This window comes from Micromys minutus, assembly GCF_963924665.1.
Source record: "Micromys minutus genome assembly, chromosome: 27".
In the NCBI taxonomy this organism is placed as follows: Eukaryota; Metazoa; Chordata; class Mammalia; order Rodentia; family Muridae; genus Micromys; species Micromys minutus.
In genome coordinates, this window is record NC_137962.1 from 18,826,049 (window position 1) to 18,843,651 (window position 17,603).

General features: G+C 41.2%; 1 protein-coding gene across 2 annotated transcripts in view; it reads left to right on the plus strand.

Moving 5' to 3' along the window:
• Window positions 1-17,603, plus strand: part of LOC308437768 (cyclic AMP-dependent transcription factor ATF-7) — an 85,397-nt gene that overhangs the window by 38,044 nt on the left and 29,750 nt on the right. For both annotated transcript variants that reach the window (XM_080938922.1, XM_080938921.1), the window contains exon 3: window positions 13,601-13,697. In XM_080938922.1, the coding sequence (XP_080795048.1) occupies window positions 13,601-13,697 (97 nt within the window). The remainder of the gene's footprint in view (window positions 1-13,600; window positions 13,698-17,603) is intronic.

The window sequence follows — 17,603 nt, forward strand, 5'->3', positions numbered from 1 at the left end:
CAAACTTGGAGCCTTTGAGAAGGCTCAGCAGGTAAATAAAGGTGCTTGCTTCCAAGACTAACAGTCTGAGTTCCTCATGATAAGAGAGAAAATAGACTTCCAGTTGTCCTCTGACCTCCAAGTGCCATAGCATGCATGTGTGCATGTACCTCCCCACACACACAAAAGCTGCCAAACTGTCCTCAAAGTACAGTGTAGTACAGTATTGTAGTTCCATCTACAAAGAGTGAGAGGTCACAGTGTTCAGCTTCATCAGTATTTGTTGTTAAAGGTTTTGAATTTTGGCCTGTCTAATGAGTATGTGTTAGTATTTTCTTTTTCTTTCTTTCTTTTATTTTATTTAATCTTTTTTTTCACTCCAGATTTTATTCCCCTCCCGATCTACCCTCTAACAGTTCCCCCCTATACCTCCTCCCTAAACCCCTGTCTTCACAAGGATGTCCGCACTCCCCCACCACATCAGACCTCTAAACTCCCTGGGACCTTCAGTCTCTTGAGGGTTAGGTGCATCTTCTCTGACTGAGTCCAGACCAGGCAGTTCTCTGCTCTATATGTGTTAGGGACCTCATATTAGCTGGTATATGCTGCCTGGTTGGTGGTCTAGTGTCTGGGTGTTAGTATTTTCTTACTCTTTTAACTTTCCCTTTCTTTTTAATGATTTACTTTTTAAAAAATTATTTACTTATTTTATGCACATTGGTGTTTATCTGAAGGTGTCAGATCCCCTGGAATTGGAGTTAAAGACAGTTGTGAGCTGCCATATGGATGCTGGGAATTGAACCCTGATCCTCTGGAAGAGCAGTCCTTAACCTTGAGCCTTCTCTTTAGCCTGATTTACTTGTGTTGGTGTTTTACCTACATGTTTGTCTATGTGAGGGTGTCATATCTCCTAGTACTAGAGTTACAGACTCTGTCTCTCCCTTCCTTCCTATCTTCCTCTTAACCCTATCATGCAGGAAAGATAAGAAAAAAGAAAATCACTATGTGATTTTCAAATGTAATTTTTCTATGTTGATCCTCTTCCCTACCTCTTTCCCCCATTCCCCATCCTTTCCCTTACAGACTTTTTATCCCCTTCTGCTTTACTGTTCTTTTACCTTCCTCTTCCTCAGAAAAGGTAGCTCTGATGGAATGGGCAAGGCAAAGCTGGCAGGCTGACAACTCAACTTCCACCCAACATCTTCCCCATGTGTGAGCTGCCAGAGCCCATGAAGGGGCTGGTCCTGTGGATCCAGAGCAGTAAAATTGCTGACACTCAGGGCAATAGCAAGATATCTGAGAATCTCTGAGGGTCCAGTATTGATGTTGTAGCAGGAGTCAGAGGCCTCAACCAGCCTAATGACTCATTTTTGAAAGTTAAGCTGTTCGGACAAAAGGGTGTACTATGTGACACACTACAACTTCCAGTGCCACTACAACGAACAACTGTGTGATGGAGATGTGAGAAAGATAGAGGAGTGGAGTGGTGCGTGCACAGAAGGCTGTGAAGGAGGAGCAGCGCAGTGCCCAGAGGGGTCAACAAGAAGGTTTTTGTTGTTGTTTTCTTTTTCTAATTTTTTTAATACTTTTATTTACTGTGGAGGGTGGATATGGAAGGACTGGGAGATAAGTGGGATTGGGTTACATGGTGTGAAATTCCCAAAGACTCAATAAAAAAATTAAATTAAAAAGAAAAGAAAGAATGAGGCCTTGTCTCAACAAAACAAACAAACAAGAACAACAACAAAACCAGAAAGGAGCAACCTGACTAATCCACCTTGATCACACTTGTGCTGTGGGGTAATTAAAGCTCTGTTGTTTAAACCACCCAGCTCATCTGTTTTACTTGATAAGAGCAACTCCAGCAAACAGACAGGGGAACCGGTATCAGCCTACCACACTACATTTGGGATCTGACATTTGCTGTAGTGAATAGTTACCCAGAAGCAATGACTAGGAATTCCAAACCCTTTAGTTCTCTCCAATGTGTTTAATAATGTTAGTATTTCTATTTTCTCTTGTTCTTCCCCTGACAGATGAGGCTTTGGTAATATAAAAGTAAATGAGATTCAGTTAGCACTTCCTGGTTTGTCTCCATTCCAACATGATAAGATGAGAAGTTCTACACAAAAACAACTTGGTATTATTTTAGACCATAGTCATGTACTGCCAATGACTTCAAACTTCTGTTTAAAATTATTTTTATTTTGTTTTCTGTGTGTGAGTGTTTGCCTGCATGCACCTCTGTGTACCACTTGAGTATCTGGTGCTGGTGGAGGCCAGAAGAGGGCACTGGATCCCCTACAACCATAGTTACATGGTTGTGAGCTACCATGTGGATTCTGGGAGTTGAAACCTGGGTCCTCTGGAAGAGCTGCCAATGCTCACTGAGCCATCTCTCTATCCCTCAATAGAAAATGTTTTTCTGCTGCTTCACTAGAACCCTTAGGTACCCTGACACTCACTACATAGACCAGACTGGTCTTTAAACCTAAAGAAGGGCTGGAGAGATGGCTCAGCAGTTGAGAGCACTGACTGCTCTTCCAGAAGTCCTGAGTTCAATTCCCAGCAGCCACATGGTGGCTCACAATCATCTGTAATGAGATCAGATGCCATCTTCTGGTGTGTCTGAAGACAGCTACAGTGTGCTTATATATATGAAATAAATAAGTCTTTCTTTTAAAAACAAAAAACAACAACAACAACAACAACAAAAAACCTATAGAAATCTGTCTGCACCTGCCTCCCGAGTATTTGAATTAAAGGCTATTGCCACGGTACCAGGCTCAAATTTCCTATTTATCTCTTAGAAGCAGCATTTTTTCCATGAAGCCTTCCCTAGTATCTGCCAGACCTCTCAGGACATTTATCATATTATGATGTAATTACATGATAGATCTGACTTACTTGAAATAGTAAACAAACTGATGCACAGCTGGGCCTCATGAGCTCTTCCCACCTCCATGCTGAAATGTTGAGGAACTCAGACTTGTGCACCTAACCACAGCTGCTGTGACTTCATGGGTGAAGTGGATGTGTTCTCTCCAGAAGACAGTGTTTAGAGTGCCCCTCCCCTGTCTCTGGCTCTTACATTATTTCTGTCCTGTCTTCTTTGATGTTCCCTGAGTCTTTGGGGGGGGGGGGCTATGTTTTATAAATATCCCATTTAGGGCTGACTAGTAAACATCTACTTATCCTTAAGCTTTTTGACCAGTTAAGATCTGCATTTATGCTGCTCACTACAGCAGGAAGCTTCTCTGATGAAGGATGAGAACAGCATAAATCTTAGGAGTTAAGCATAAATGTTTAGAGAACAGTTTGTTGCCATCCACCCTCTAGGACTTGGACCTCCCCAGCTTTTGACTACATTTACAGTCCCAAGCATGAATTAATTCCCTTTTGTAGAAAGCCTAAATCCAACCAGAAAGTGACTGGTTATCCCCACAGTGGTCACACTGCTGCTGTACCAGTTACATGTCTTACCTTGCAGGTTGGCAGGCCTTCAACTTCTGCTCCTCTGTCCTCCATCTTTCTGAGTCCCAGGATTACAGACATATGCCACCCACTATAACTGCTTATGTGGTGCTAGGGATTAAATTAAGGATTTTGTAGCTTTTGTAGGCAAATGTTCTACCATTTAAGATACATAAAAACAAATTGGTGGGGCTGGAGAGATGGCTCAGTGGTTAAGAGCACTGACTGCTCTTCTAGAGGTCCTGAGTTCAATTCCCAGCAACCACATGGTGGCTCATAACCATCTGTAATGGGATCTGATGCCCTCTACTGGTGTATCTGAGCACAGCTACAGTGTACATTATATGTAATAAATAAATAAATCTTTAAAAAAAAAAAAAAAAAACAAATTGGTGTATTTGAAACTGAGAAATTAATTTTGTGTGTAGAGGGAGTTGGAGGGGATCTTTGTAAGCTTGAGGCGGCCATGTAATCACTAGCTTTAGAGAATAAGGTCTTTGTCTTAGTAACTTTTCAGTTGCTGTGATAAAACACCATGACCAAAGCAACTTATAAAAGACACATTTAGATGGTTTCAGAGGGTTAGAGTCCTTGAGGGTGAAATGAAGCACAGCAGCAGAACAGCCAAGTACTCACATCCTAACCTTCAGAAGCAGGAGGCAGAGAGAGCACAGGGATGGAATGGGAATGGTGTGGGCCCCCGGGGACACACCTCCTAATCCTTTCTAAACAATTCCATCAGCCGGAGGCCATTTATTCAAACATGACCCTGGGTCTCACTAAACCACCACAATCTTCTTCCTTTTCCTAGTTTCCTATTTATTTATTGCCTTCATTTGTATAGCAATCAATTGTGTGAACACTCAAAGATGCTCTCTACTGAGTTCATTCTCTGCTCAGCATATTCCAAGCTTCTGTGTTATGCAGACATATTCACAGTTTTGTTTTCCATAGTGAGGTTTTCAGCGACTTAGGCTACACACAGTGTACTAGATTTTCCAAGCTTTAATGTTAAAATAGGACTTTATTTTTGTCCTTTCCACCCATTTGTGAGATACTGGGTCTGTAATATTTACTGTTTGACAAATTAAAAAATAAAATATTTGTTGGCTTTTCTGAGGACTGTGGACCTTATAACATCCTAATAAAAATTTGGGATTAGAAAAGATTGAAAGTAAGATGAATAATGTCAGTAAGAACTTTTTAATAGTACTGTATGATTATTTTGATCTCAAAAAAAAAAAAAGCTTTCTTTGGTTTGTTAAAAACTAAAGCCATCCTGCGAGGCATAGTGATGTAGACCTTTAATCCTAGCACTCATGAGGAAGAGGCAGTCAGATCTCTTGAGTTTGAGGTCAGCCTGGGTGGGCTACTGAATTCCAGGCAGCCAGGACTATACAGAGAAACCCTGTCTCAAAAAAAAACAACAACAACAACAACAACAACAAAAAAAAAAAAAACTAACTAAAGCTATCCTCTTGGATGACTCTGGGAAGTAGAAAGTCTCTATCATGAGGCATAACAACATGTAACTGACACGTGACCAGGCAGGTTTTACTGAATTATTTATGGGATTTCTCTACTCCTAGGAACTGGTCCTTTAAAGTTGGTTGAACATTTAATCCATCTTCCTATAAAACTACCATCTAAGAATAGATAATGGATCTATCTTTATTAATTTTTAAAATTTATTTGCCTTTATTTTATGTGCATTGGTGTTTTGCTTGCATGTGTGTCTATGTGAGATATCAGATCTTGGTTACAGACAGTTGTGAGCAGCCATGTAGGTGCTGAGATTTGAACCCAGGTCCTCCAAAAGAGCTGTCTGTGCCCCTACTGTTGAGCCACTCTCTAGCTCCCATTATTAATTCTTTTTTTTAAAAAAGATTTGTTATATATAAGTACACTGTAGCTGTCTTCAGACACACCAGAAGAGGGCATCAGATCTCATTACTGTTGGTTGTGAGCCACCATGTGGTTGCTGGGATTTGAACTCAGGACCTCTAGAAGAACAGTCAGTGGTCTTAACTGCTGAGCCATCTTTCTAGCCCAAATTATTAATTCTTAAGCATCATTCCCAAGAGGGTTCTGGAGCTTAATAAAGAGCATAAGAGACATGGACAGATGTTGTGGTTGATGCTTGGAATCCTAGCCCTTGGGAGGTTGTCTCAGGAAGACTTTCAAATTCAAGGCTAGCCTGGGCTACATAGTTCTAAGGGTAGGAAGAGAGAAGAGAAGGAACCCGATATTAGATACTAAGAGAGAAAAGTAGCCAAGAGTAAGAGAAAGAGAGCTCTTATTTAAACTCCTTCTTTCTCCCTCTCTTCCACAAGACCTCCCTGAGCTCTGTCCTGATGTTTGGCTGTGGATCTCGGTGTCTGCCTCCATCCACTGCTGGATGAAGCTTCTCAGGAGGTGGTTATGCTAGGTTCCTATCTGCAAGCATAATAGAGTATCGTTAATAGTGTGGGATGTGTCTTAAGTTGAGGCAGTCCTTGGTTGGCTGTGTCCTCAATATCTGCTCCATCTTTATCTCTACATGACTTGTAGGCAAAACAAATTTTGAGTTGAAAGTTTTGGGAGTAGATTGTGTCTGCCTCCCTCTGGAAGTCCTGCCTGGCTACAGGAGTCAAGGACACCACCAGAACCTGAGACCATAGGGACTCACAGACCCTGGGCCAGCAACGGTGGACATGCAGGAGCTGAAGCTAGACCCCCTACACATTTATGGCAAATGTGCAACTTGGTCTTCATGTGGGTCTCCTAACAAGTGGAGCCGAGGTTGTTTCAGCCTCTGTTCCCTGCCATTGGATTCCTTCCCCCTACCTGGACTGTTTCAGTGGGAGAGGATATGCCTAGTCCTGCTGGGACCAGATGTTCCTAGGTGGGGTAGTACCCAAGTGGTGCTCCCTTTCCCTGAGGAGGGGGCAATGGATGGAGGGATTTGTAAGTGTGGGGCCGGGAAGAGAGGAGGGAGGGGGTCTGTGACAAAGATGTAAACTAAATATAGAAATAAATAAATGTGTAAATATTTTTTTAAATGCCATCTTTAGTGAAGGATAATCTGTAACTGCCTCAATTTCAAGAGCATCATCATCAGGTGTTTTTCTTTTTTCCACCATTTTGTTCTTTCCCAAAGTCTACACAGTTTATAGTCATTGTTCCCAAGGAACTTTGGGGTCATAAGTGATAATGAGCTGGTGCCTTTGGTATGCTATACAGATGTGAAAATGTAATTTCCATTAGTGTGATGCTGATACTCATGAAGATGTAAAAGTATATACTTTCTGGCATATCTCATTTCCTAGCTTCTTAAATAGAAAATTTAGAAGACTCTATACATTCTGGAAATTACCTTGTATTGGTTAGGGATTATTTTACTTGCAGCAACTACTTAATAGTAGCATAAAATTGTGTGAATGTTTATAACACAGTAAATCTAGAACTAGGAGTTTGAGCGGCTAAGCAAGTGTCGAGGATTTACATTCTTTCCCCTCTGTGCTGAATCATTTTTAATTAACATTTACTTGTTAATATGTTCATGTTCATACTGGTTCCTCACTGAGAGAGAGAGAGAGGGAGGGAGGGAGGGAGGGAGAGAGAGAGAGAGAGAGAGAGAGAGAGAGAGAGAGAGAGAGAGAGAGAGAGAGAGAGATGCTAGGACTGCCTTTTATGAGGAAGACAGAGTCTTGCCCAGAAATACTATCTTCCATTCCACCCCCACTGAAGTTCTATGTGGAAGACTGGAAAAGTGAATATCTATCTTTTAAACTTTATAGAAGAGGCAAACAAGAAAGAAAGATTCAGAAAGGACAAGAGGCTAATTATATTTTCCTCAAACCTGTTGTCTTACCTTGGCCATATCCCCAGGCAATCAAGTTATGCAAAGCATTGTTTGACAGTCTTTTTCATGGGCACATAACTTAGCTTAGGTTTTACTAAAAAGTATAATAGAATGTTACTAAAAGGAGAGCAGAGAGCAGGGAATAGTGGCGCACACTTTTAATCCCAATGCAGAGAGAGCCCTTACCTCAAAAAAACAAAACAGCAACAACCACAAAAAACCTGCACTCGGTCACTGAATCAAAGATTCTCTTAGCTCTCAGCCCTTTCCTTATTACTGTCACCCGGCCTTCTCAAATAGAAAGTCCCTCCACCTATACACAAAGGAATTTGCCTTAGGTACAGTTCAGTGAAGTGTTTGGCCCTGTTTTTCCTCCTTCATTTCCCTGACACCATTTTCTCTTTCAGTATTGTTGGAGGAAGTTTCCTGTCTCTATTTTTCTCTATAAATCACCTTGCTCACAAAGCCATACTGCTGTGGTTGTATTTATTTGTTAAACAATCCTGTCCTTTGAAATGATTCATTGGAAAGCCATGAAGCATTCAGAGCAGGATGTGTGACTCACTTCGCAAACAGCAGCATCTTGAAGGAGAAAACAGGCACCTGGGAGTGCCTGAGGTGAAGAGGAAATCCACTTTGCCTTTGAGAGGGGGTGTGTTTGTGTGTGTGTGTGTGTGTGTGTGTGTGTGTGTGTGTGTGTGTGTGTGTGTGTGTGTGTGTGTAGTGTCTGGGTGTGTGGTGTCTGGGTGTGTGTGTTTCAGTTCCTTCCCTTTTCTTCCTTTCCAAGCTTTCCCAAATTGTTGATATGCATTGGGGAATGAAGCCCCTTCAGCAATGATAAAAAGCCCTGTCAAAATCACGCTCTAAAAAGCAGTGTGCTTTCTGCTGTTTGTTCAACACTTGCTTTCTGGTTTCTCAGGGTTTCCATAGCCTTTCCTACCACTTTCTTTTACCAAAATAGGTCCATGTGCAGCTACTATGATAAAACAGTTGTTCTGTCTGTGTAGTCCCACCAAACCCAGAAACGAGAGAAACAGGTCAAATAATTATAAATGTAAACTCAACTCATTGCATTATCCCTTGATGGGTTATGTATTCAGGGATCATTTCCTAAAGAGCTGTGACTATCTTTTCACCTCAGTCTACTCTTCTAAAATAAGGCAGGTCATGTCTGTTGTCAAAGACTATAACCCCATCTATCCAAGAAGTTGAGACAGGAGGATTACTAGTTTTAATCTATATTACAAGGGTGTTCAAAAGGGGCTGGCAATATGGTTCATCAGATAAAACTGTTTTCTGTTCATGCCAAATGACCTGTGTTGGACCCTGGAATCCATTTAAATGTAAAAGGAGAAAACAGACTCCACATGGTTGTCCTCTGACCTCTACAAATCTGCCATAGTATGGTGCCTCCCACTCAATAATAATAAATTTTTAAAATTAAAAATAAGCCACAAAAAAGTAAAATGAGGGCTAGGAATGTAACTCAATAAGACTGCTTCCTAGCATTTTAGACAGACCGAGAGCAAGCATCAACACACTTACAAGAAAACATATGACATGTAGCAATTCCACAAGGAATATTGCCCAGAAGTGTCATTGATCAAAGAGTTTTGCCAAGAATTTATTATGGAACTTCTATAATCCTAATGCCAATATGTTTGCCTTCGGTTTAGCCAAATGGGCTAAAAAAATAGTTTTAGTTTGGTCTGTGTCTCTCTTGTTGGCATTATTTTAGCTTGTTCAGAGATACTATTCAAAATACTTAGAGGACTCTAAGCAAAATTGAGTTAGGAAATGAATAGTAAACACTTAGAATTATTTTGCAAATAAGTTAGTATACCTTTCTTGAGGTATAAAGAGGAAAGGGGGACTACCTGAATATGTGTTTCACACACATACTATATATCTTGTTTAAGTTTTTCACTTAAACATGTAAGGGAGCCAGGCATAAAAGTGTACACCTTTGATCCCAGTACTGGGAAGGACGAGACAGGGCATCTCTGCGAGTTTGAGGCCAGCCTGGTCTACATAGAGAGTTCTAGGAGAGCCTGGGCTATACAATGAGACCCTGTCTCAGAAGGAAAGAAACATGTAAGGGAGTTTTTATGTCTTGGCCTGTGCTGTGTACTTGGATGCTCACTTACTAGTTTCATTGAGACCACACTGTACAAGTCAGTAATGAGTACTGTTGGGAATGGATGCCTTTTCAGACCTGAGAGATGGCTCAGGCTCTTACTGCAAAAACCTGGCAAGAATTTGTGGAAGGAAAGAAACCAACTTGGTAAAGTTGGCCCTCACACACTCTGGTACACATGTTCCCTCACTATAATAGTTTTTTAAACTACCATAACCTGCATGGCATTAGGATTGGCCTGACCGAGGCAATGAGCAATGAAGAAACAGCAGATGCACACACACAAGAGAAAGAAAAGCTGGACTGTGCTCTCTACTGAAGCCACAGCAGCAGCAATTTGAAAGAAAAGGAGGCAGAAGAAGAGGGGGAAAGAAAACCAACCCAGAGAGATGGCTCAGCAGTTAAGAGCACTGACTGCTCTTCCAGAGGTTCTGAGTTCAATTCCCAGCAACCACATGGTGGCTCACAACCATCTGTAATGGGATCCAATGCCCTCTACTGGTATTTCTGAAAAACAGCTACAATGTACTCAGAAAGAGAGAGAGAGAGAGAGAGAGAGAGAGAGAGAGAAAGAAAACTCAACAATAATACCAGACTTATATATAGTCCCACTACCTTTGTTCTTCAGGCCATTTCAGACTTTGCTACATTTACTGTTAGTTTCCTAAGAGAAGGAATTCAGATCCTCCTGCTTACAAGGTAGAGGACTGGGACTCTTCCTAAAATGCACAAGTTTGTTTAGGGTTTTTTTTTTTTTTTTAAGATTTATTTACTTATGTATGTGAGTACACTGTCACTGTCTTCAGACACACCAGAAGAGGGCATCAAATCCCATTACAGATGGTTGTGAACTACCATGTGGTTGCTGGGAGTTGAACTCAGGACCTCTGGAAGAGCAGTCAGTGCTTTTAACTGATGAGCCATCTCTCTAGCCCCCTGCACAAGGTTTTTCAACCAATAATGTACCATGGGAAAGGAAACTATATTTTATTTTGATGTCTACATTCCATGCTGTATGCATAGAAGCCAGAGGACAGCTTGTGGGAGTCAGTTATCTGCTTCTACCGTGTGGGTCCTGGGAATCAAACTCAAGCTGTAGGCTTGAGGGTAAGTGCTTTACCAACTGAGCCATCATTCAGTGCTGAAAAACTGTTAGTAAGGAACATCCAAGGAACTGGAGAGATGGCTCAGTGGGTAGAAGTGCTTCTGCTCAAGCATAAGATACTCACTTCAGATCCCCAGACCCACACAGAAGTTGAGTATGGCTGTAGAGACCTGTAAACCCAGAGATAGAAACAGGGAAGTGTTTTTCCTAGCTTATACAAAGCTCCAGATTTATCTCCAATTCAACACACACACACACACACACACACACACACACACACACACACACACACACACACAGGGTTAGGGGAAGCAGGAGAGAGTGAGGGAGAAAACTGAAAAATCTTAATCCAGAGCAAAATCTGATAGAAATTTAAAATATTTCTCTCAACCTCTTTGGAGTTTTGGGATTTCTCTAGGTAGCCTAGAACTAACTTGCATGTCGAACAGGCTGGCCTCCAACTCAGCAAAGATCTGCCTGCCTCAGCATCCTAGTGCTAGAACCAGAGCATGCACAACCCATACCTGGCTTGCCGGCCCATTTTTGAGCAAACTGAGTTTCTGAGAATAAAAGAGGCCTTCTTAGTTAAAAGTTATTCCTCCAGGTTCTAGAACATTGCACTTTTTTTTTTCAAGCAGTCTACATGAAATTTCCTTAAATGCTTCCAGAAATACTTTTTTTCTCTTTTTTTTAAAGACAGGGCTTCACTATGTGGCTGGCCTGGAGTTTGCATGTGGACTAGACTGGCCTCCGGCTTGCTGAGATATGTGTGCCTCTATCGTCTGCTGAGTACTGTGGTCAAAGGTGTTTGCCACCACACCCAACCTATAAAAATACTTTAAAAATGGTTATTATAGTATAACATTACTAGTACCTACAAGCCTATTTAATCTATTACTCTTTATATCCATCATAAAAGAATAATGTTTTTCTCTATTGCCAACTAGGTTCAACTGATTTCCTTTTCCAAATACAGGCCAGACTCAGGTTCTTACAAAAACTTATTTAACCCAGTAAATAGATGATTTCTCTCCTACCATCCCTTAGGAGCAAATCTATATGTCCTTTTATGTCCATTTTGTCCTAGATCTCTCTTACTTTAATCATGTTCTTCAGGTCTGTATGCTTTCCCTGAAAGGATCTTAGTTGTTAGTGCTGGCTTTAGTTATAAGTTAGTTAAAGAGACAGGCTCAGAGGTTAAGAGCACTGGCTATTTTTTCCAGAGAATCCAGGTTCAATTCCCAGCACCTCAGTGACAGCTCACCACTGTCTGTAACTTCAATACTAGAAGATCCAACATTCTTGGTATCCTCTTCTGATTTCTGTGGGCACCAGCTATGCACATGGTACATAGACCTACATTGCAAATAAAACATCATACACATAAAATAAATAAAATATTTTGAAAGTTTTAAAAATTGGGTGTATTGTCTGGTTTTGTGTCAACTTGACACAAGCTGGAGTTATCACAGAGAAAGGAGCCTCAGTTGGGGAAATGCCTCCATGAGATCCAGCTGTAAGGAAATTTCTCAACTAGTGATCAAGGGGGGAGGCCCAGCCCATTGTGGGTGGTGCCATCCCTGGGCTGGTAGACCTGGGTTCTATAACAAAGCACACCAGGGGAAGCAAGCCAGTAAGTGACATCCCTCTATGGCCTCTGCATCAGCTCCTGCTTCCTGACCTGCTTGAGTTTCAGTCCTGACTTCCTTTGGTGATGAACAGCAGTGTGGAAGTGTAAGCTGAATAAAACTTTTCCTCCCCAACTTGCATCTTGGTCATGATGTTTGTGCAGGAATACAAACCCTGACTAAGACATTGGGTAAAATCTAGGAGACAAGATTAGTTTGATGCTGTCACCTGACCATGTAGGACCTAGGACAGGGACCAACTTTTGTGTATTTGTTTTGTAAATGCCCTTGGAAAAGGGACTATAGGTGTGGTATTTAAGTTTTGTATCTAATGAAGAAAGTAAAAACAAGAGACCAAGCAGTCACTGTTTTTAGAAACAAGACATCTAGAACCATGTTTCAGAGAGTTTCTGTTAAAGGGGCTGTGGAAACCTGCAGCATGCAAGCCATTTCTGTGTCAGAGATGTTCTGAGAGAATAAGGCCATTGGCCTTAGAGGGACTTTGAATTACTTGTTCATCTGCTCCTTTCTCCTCCTTTTAAAGAGAAGCAGCATAAAGTATTGTCCAGGAACCTGTCTTAGTCATGAACTGGGCTAGAATTTGCCTCACCTCATCACTTTTCTTTCTCTCAAACCTCCATGCAGAAATCTGTATCTCCTCTCATACTGCCTACAGGATCCTCTCTACCCTTTTTTTCTTGCTTTTTTGCTTGCACTTTTATTTTGTCATTATACAGCCAGTGGCATTGTACTGGCCCCTTTACAGCTGCAGGAGCCCAGGCAGACTGCCTGATGAAGGGAGACAGCATTTGGCTAGTAGGGCTGGTGTATGCTATTATTGCTGGCCATTGGGCCTCAGTCATCTACAGTTCCGTCCTGGCTCATTAAAACTGTGAGCCAAATAGTCACAAAGGCGCCTGCTGCAGCACTGTGGAGGCCAGGAAGTTAAATGGTTCTCCTAATCCTGCATAATTTATCTCCCTGTTAGTCCCTCGTAAAATACTCCAATTCAGCCCTACCACAGAGAGCCGCGTTCTGAAATTTCCTGGTTTTGTGATGACCACTGAGTGCACAGCCTTTCCCTTCTTTCTTTATTGTTATTATTAGAAACTGTTTCACCCTGTTAACTACAAGTTTACTTTAATGCCTTTCCATGACTAGACCCCACCTCAGCGACAGACTGTCCTCCTGGTCTTACCTGATGATACAAAGTAGTTGGTGATGTGATCTTCCCTGCTCTCTTCCTGCCTTCAGTGCCATTATTTTTCATCTCTTCTATCTTTTCCATCGTTTTTCCTCCCTTCTTTTCCAGTCCCTCTTTCCAGGGAGCAGTGTCATTGTAACATGTTTCTGTTTGGTCGGCCATTTTAAAGAGCCCTGAATGGAGAAGTACCTCTGCCTTTTTTCACATCTCCATTTCTGTTTCATTTCAGAGATTTACAAATGAGGACCACCTGGCAGTCCATAAACATAAGCATGAGATGACACTGAAATTTGGCCCAGCCCGGACGGACTCAGTCATCATTGCAGGTATTTGCTTTTGCTTTGCTCTCACCAGACAGCTAAGATTAATTCCAGGGCCCAGATGTCCTGGGAACTGCACTGCCCTTCTCCTGTCAAAACCTCTTTGTGATCTGTATTTAATCAGGAAATAGCACTAACAGCTCTCTCCATCCTACTGTACCTCCATTCAGTTTTTAATAGTATGCTTGTGTTCTGTGGCTTGTGAGGATGGTGTTTTTGATTTTGTCTTCACTTTGGTCAGTCTATTCTCTCCTCGCCTTCTATTTATTAAGATTCTGGAAGGGTTGCAGATAAAAGACACCGTTGATATTTCTCTTTATCCACAGCAGAGAAGGTGAACAAAAGATGGCACCAAAAAAAAAAAAAGGCTGCGTTAGCCTGGCTTGCTTCTCTTCCACTGGTGTCAGCTTTCCTCTAGCAGACAGATATCAGTTCAGAAATCAGCTTCCCTTGTGAACCTAGACACCGTTGTGGGCACATTTCCAAAACATTTAGTCACTGGGACTTTCCTAAACCAGTTTGTGTGACCTGGAAGCTCTTACCAGTTGCAGACATTGTCTGCGCTGTACTCAAGGGAGCGTTCTTAGCACTCGTATCCAAGCCCTGCAGTAGGAGTTCCTTTGATGCTATAAGAGCTTTTAGTTTGGCCTGTGGCAAGCAGATTTAGCTTAATATTTAATCAGTACTGTACTTACCTAATGGTTATTACATAAATTAATAAACTAGTTAATTTATAATTTTTATTAGTTACTACTTGCAAATATGTTGCCTTAGACATGGAAAAGGAGACAGAGCCTCCTCTCCTTGTTAATACATGTGATGGAAAAGACATCCTTTTACACTTCCTATTCCTTATTAATTCAGTATGTATAGAATATCTACTGACCTACTGTGTGGGATAGTTACCTTTTTAGGAGCTTACAGATTTGTGATTTGCCATCCCAGGAAAGGATATGAATATGAACAGGGACAATATCAATGATAAATGATTTTTTTTCCCCCTTTGGAAGACGGGGTCTCACTGAATAGCTCTGGCTGGCCTGGAACTCAATATCAGACCAGGCCAGCCTGAAACTCAAAGAGAGATCCACCTGCTTTTGCCTTCTGAGTGCTGAAACTAAAGACTTGGCACCACCATACCATGCTCCATTTGTTTTATATTATGAGAGAGGAGAGAGCATGGGAGTATGGATGCCTATGGAGGCCAGAGAGGGAGTCAGAATCCTGGGAGCAGGAGTTACAGCTGATTATGTGCTGCTTGCTGTGGCTGCAGGGAACCAATGAGCTGCCTGCTGTGGTCGTCTTGAAGAGCATTGGGGACTCTTAACTACGAGGCATCCAGCATCTATCTACCTCTTTTTGAGCCTGGATCTCATTGTAGCCCAAACTCACGTTGAATTGAAATAGTCTTTCATTTACTTCCTGTAAGCTGGGATTATAGTGTGAGCCACTGTGTTTGACAGAGAAAATGTTCTTTACACTTCATGCAGTTTTGGAGTGCTGAAAACAATACCTTAGATCTCTCCTGTATAGGCTGGTGAGTCTATCTCCTGTTAAGACACTGAATAGGTATACTGTATGTATTCCAACCCCTATTAACATCTTTAGTAGACTGTAATTCAGATCTTCATTTCAGTGACTGAACATGTCTCCTCGATGTTATTTACTGGTAACCAGTATTGTATACTGTCTTGTTGTTTTAATTTTTCTTCCCGTTTTCTCTGTTCTACTCCTTCCATGTATCAAACAGCATCTATCACTGAACAAATACTTGAGAAAAATCAAGTAGTAAATTGAAAAGGGTTGGGCAGGGTGTGGTGGTGCCTGCCTATACTCTTAGCACTTAGAAGTAGAGGCAAGAAAAGCTGGAGTTCAAGACTATTTGCAGCTATGTAGCAAGTGGTCAGTTGGCCCTGTGACTTTGGGCCCTTCAGTGAAGCAGCACATTACAGTGGGGAGTGTGTGGAAGGCACACAGTTCCCTTCAAAGAAATGCCTCTAAATGACTTAAAACTTCCCAATGGGTTCCAACTGTTATAGGTCCCATACCACCAAGGACTTGGGACCAGTATGTAACTCATGGATATTTGAGCAGCATGCAAACCATAGCATTCCTCTTCTTCCTCCCACTATTCCCACTGTGCTGTCTTCCTTCAGTGTTATATCACTGGCCTCCTTAATGGTCTCATTCTACTCCATCCTATGTGCTTTAAAAAGCTGGATTTTACATTCTGTTGTTATGGTCACACTATGCTGTCTCTCTAAAGCTAACCTAGCTTTTCAGACTTTCATAATCTAGCCCCATAGTACTTACCCAATTTTATATGAAAGTTTTATGCAGAAAATGACAGTCTTTTCACCTAATACTGATTTTTCCTACTCCATGTATGATGACCTTTCTCTCTGCTTTTACCAGTGTTTTCTCTTGGTTTCAAGCTTCTCTTCTCTACAGTCCAAAACTATCTTCCAAGGCCTAGTCCAAGTCCTGCTTGAAGGCTTTCCTAACAACCCTAGTAATTAATGTGTATTTATTTTATGTTTATAATAATTTTATTCTGCATCTCAAATAGCACTTAATTTTTGCACATTGTGTTGCTATCTGCTTATATTAGTTTTACTTTCTTAGCTAAAAAGCATTTTCTTAATTGTCTGTAGAAAGACTCATGTCTTATATTTGGCCTATACCCTTATGTCTTCTCCAAATATCCACCAAAGTTTATGTCTGTAACATCAAAGCATACAAATTATTCAGTAAAAACTTAGGAATCACCAGAACTAATTAGGCTTATTTATATATTTTCAAATTGTTTGAGAACCAGAAGTTGTTGAAAGTTAGAGGCCACCTTGAAAATGAGAAATCAGGTTTAGTGTAGGGGAGATCTTAAATTTAAACCAAGAAATGCACATGGGCAGCAGGGTATAGGAGGAGTGTATATAACACAGAGCAGAAGGCACAAGTTCCCCCTGACACCAGCACTCCTTCAGTCTCCCCTTTTCTTCCACTTGAATTTGTGTTTCCCTCACTGAGGATGATACCACCTCTCCCTCTAAGGTGGAACGTAGCTTTATCTTTAGCCAACCAAAGTGTCCAGAGAACCTTTTATTTTTTTATTTTTATTTTTTTTTAATTAATTTATTTTTTTTACATGAATCCACTGTAACTCTCTTCAGACACACCAGAAGAGGGTGTCGGATCCCATTACAGATAGTTGTGAGCCATCATGTAGTTGCTGGGATTTGAACTCAGCACTCTTAACCTCTGAGCTATCTCTCCAGCCCCCAGAGAACCTTTTAAAACTATTTTAGAAGATAGCGGTAACTTTTCTAAACAGTGTAATTCAGAAGAGGTTTTGTTTAAAAAAAAAATGTTTCCATGGAAAATCCTACTGGACTATTTCCAGTTAATCGTGCAAAGAGGAATGATCTCAACCCTTAGGTCTTTCCTTCAAATATAATTGGAACATTACTCTATGTCTGCCTCAGACTAGTTGTTTGGGGTAGATGAATCCTTGAGGTGATAAGTACATCAAAGAGATCATTAACGTAGAATTAGGCCCAAGGAACAAGGTTCATCTTTAGAAAAGCAGCAGGGAGAGGGAAGCTGTGATCTGAAGTTCAAGGCACTTCAACAGTTCCCATAGTTTATGAAAAGGTCTCACCTTCTTAAGAACAAAGAAGCCAAAAAACAAAACAAAACAAAAACATCAAAGAAGTGGTCTCTGGCACATTAGGCACATTACTATAATCCCAGCACTTGAGGGGGAGCAGCAAGAAGATTGTAAATTCCAGGATAACCTGGCCTTTTCTCCCCCCACCCCCCAAAAAGAAAGAAAAAGCAGAGGCAGTGTGTTGAGAAAAAAAAATTGCACAGCCCCTGTGGGGATATTTTGGCCAGAAAATCTAAACCAAATAG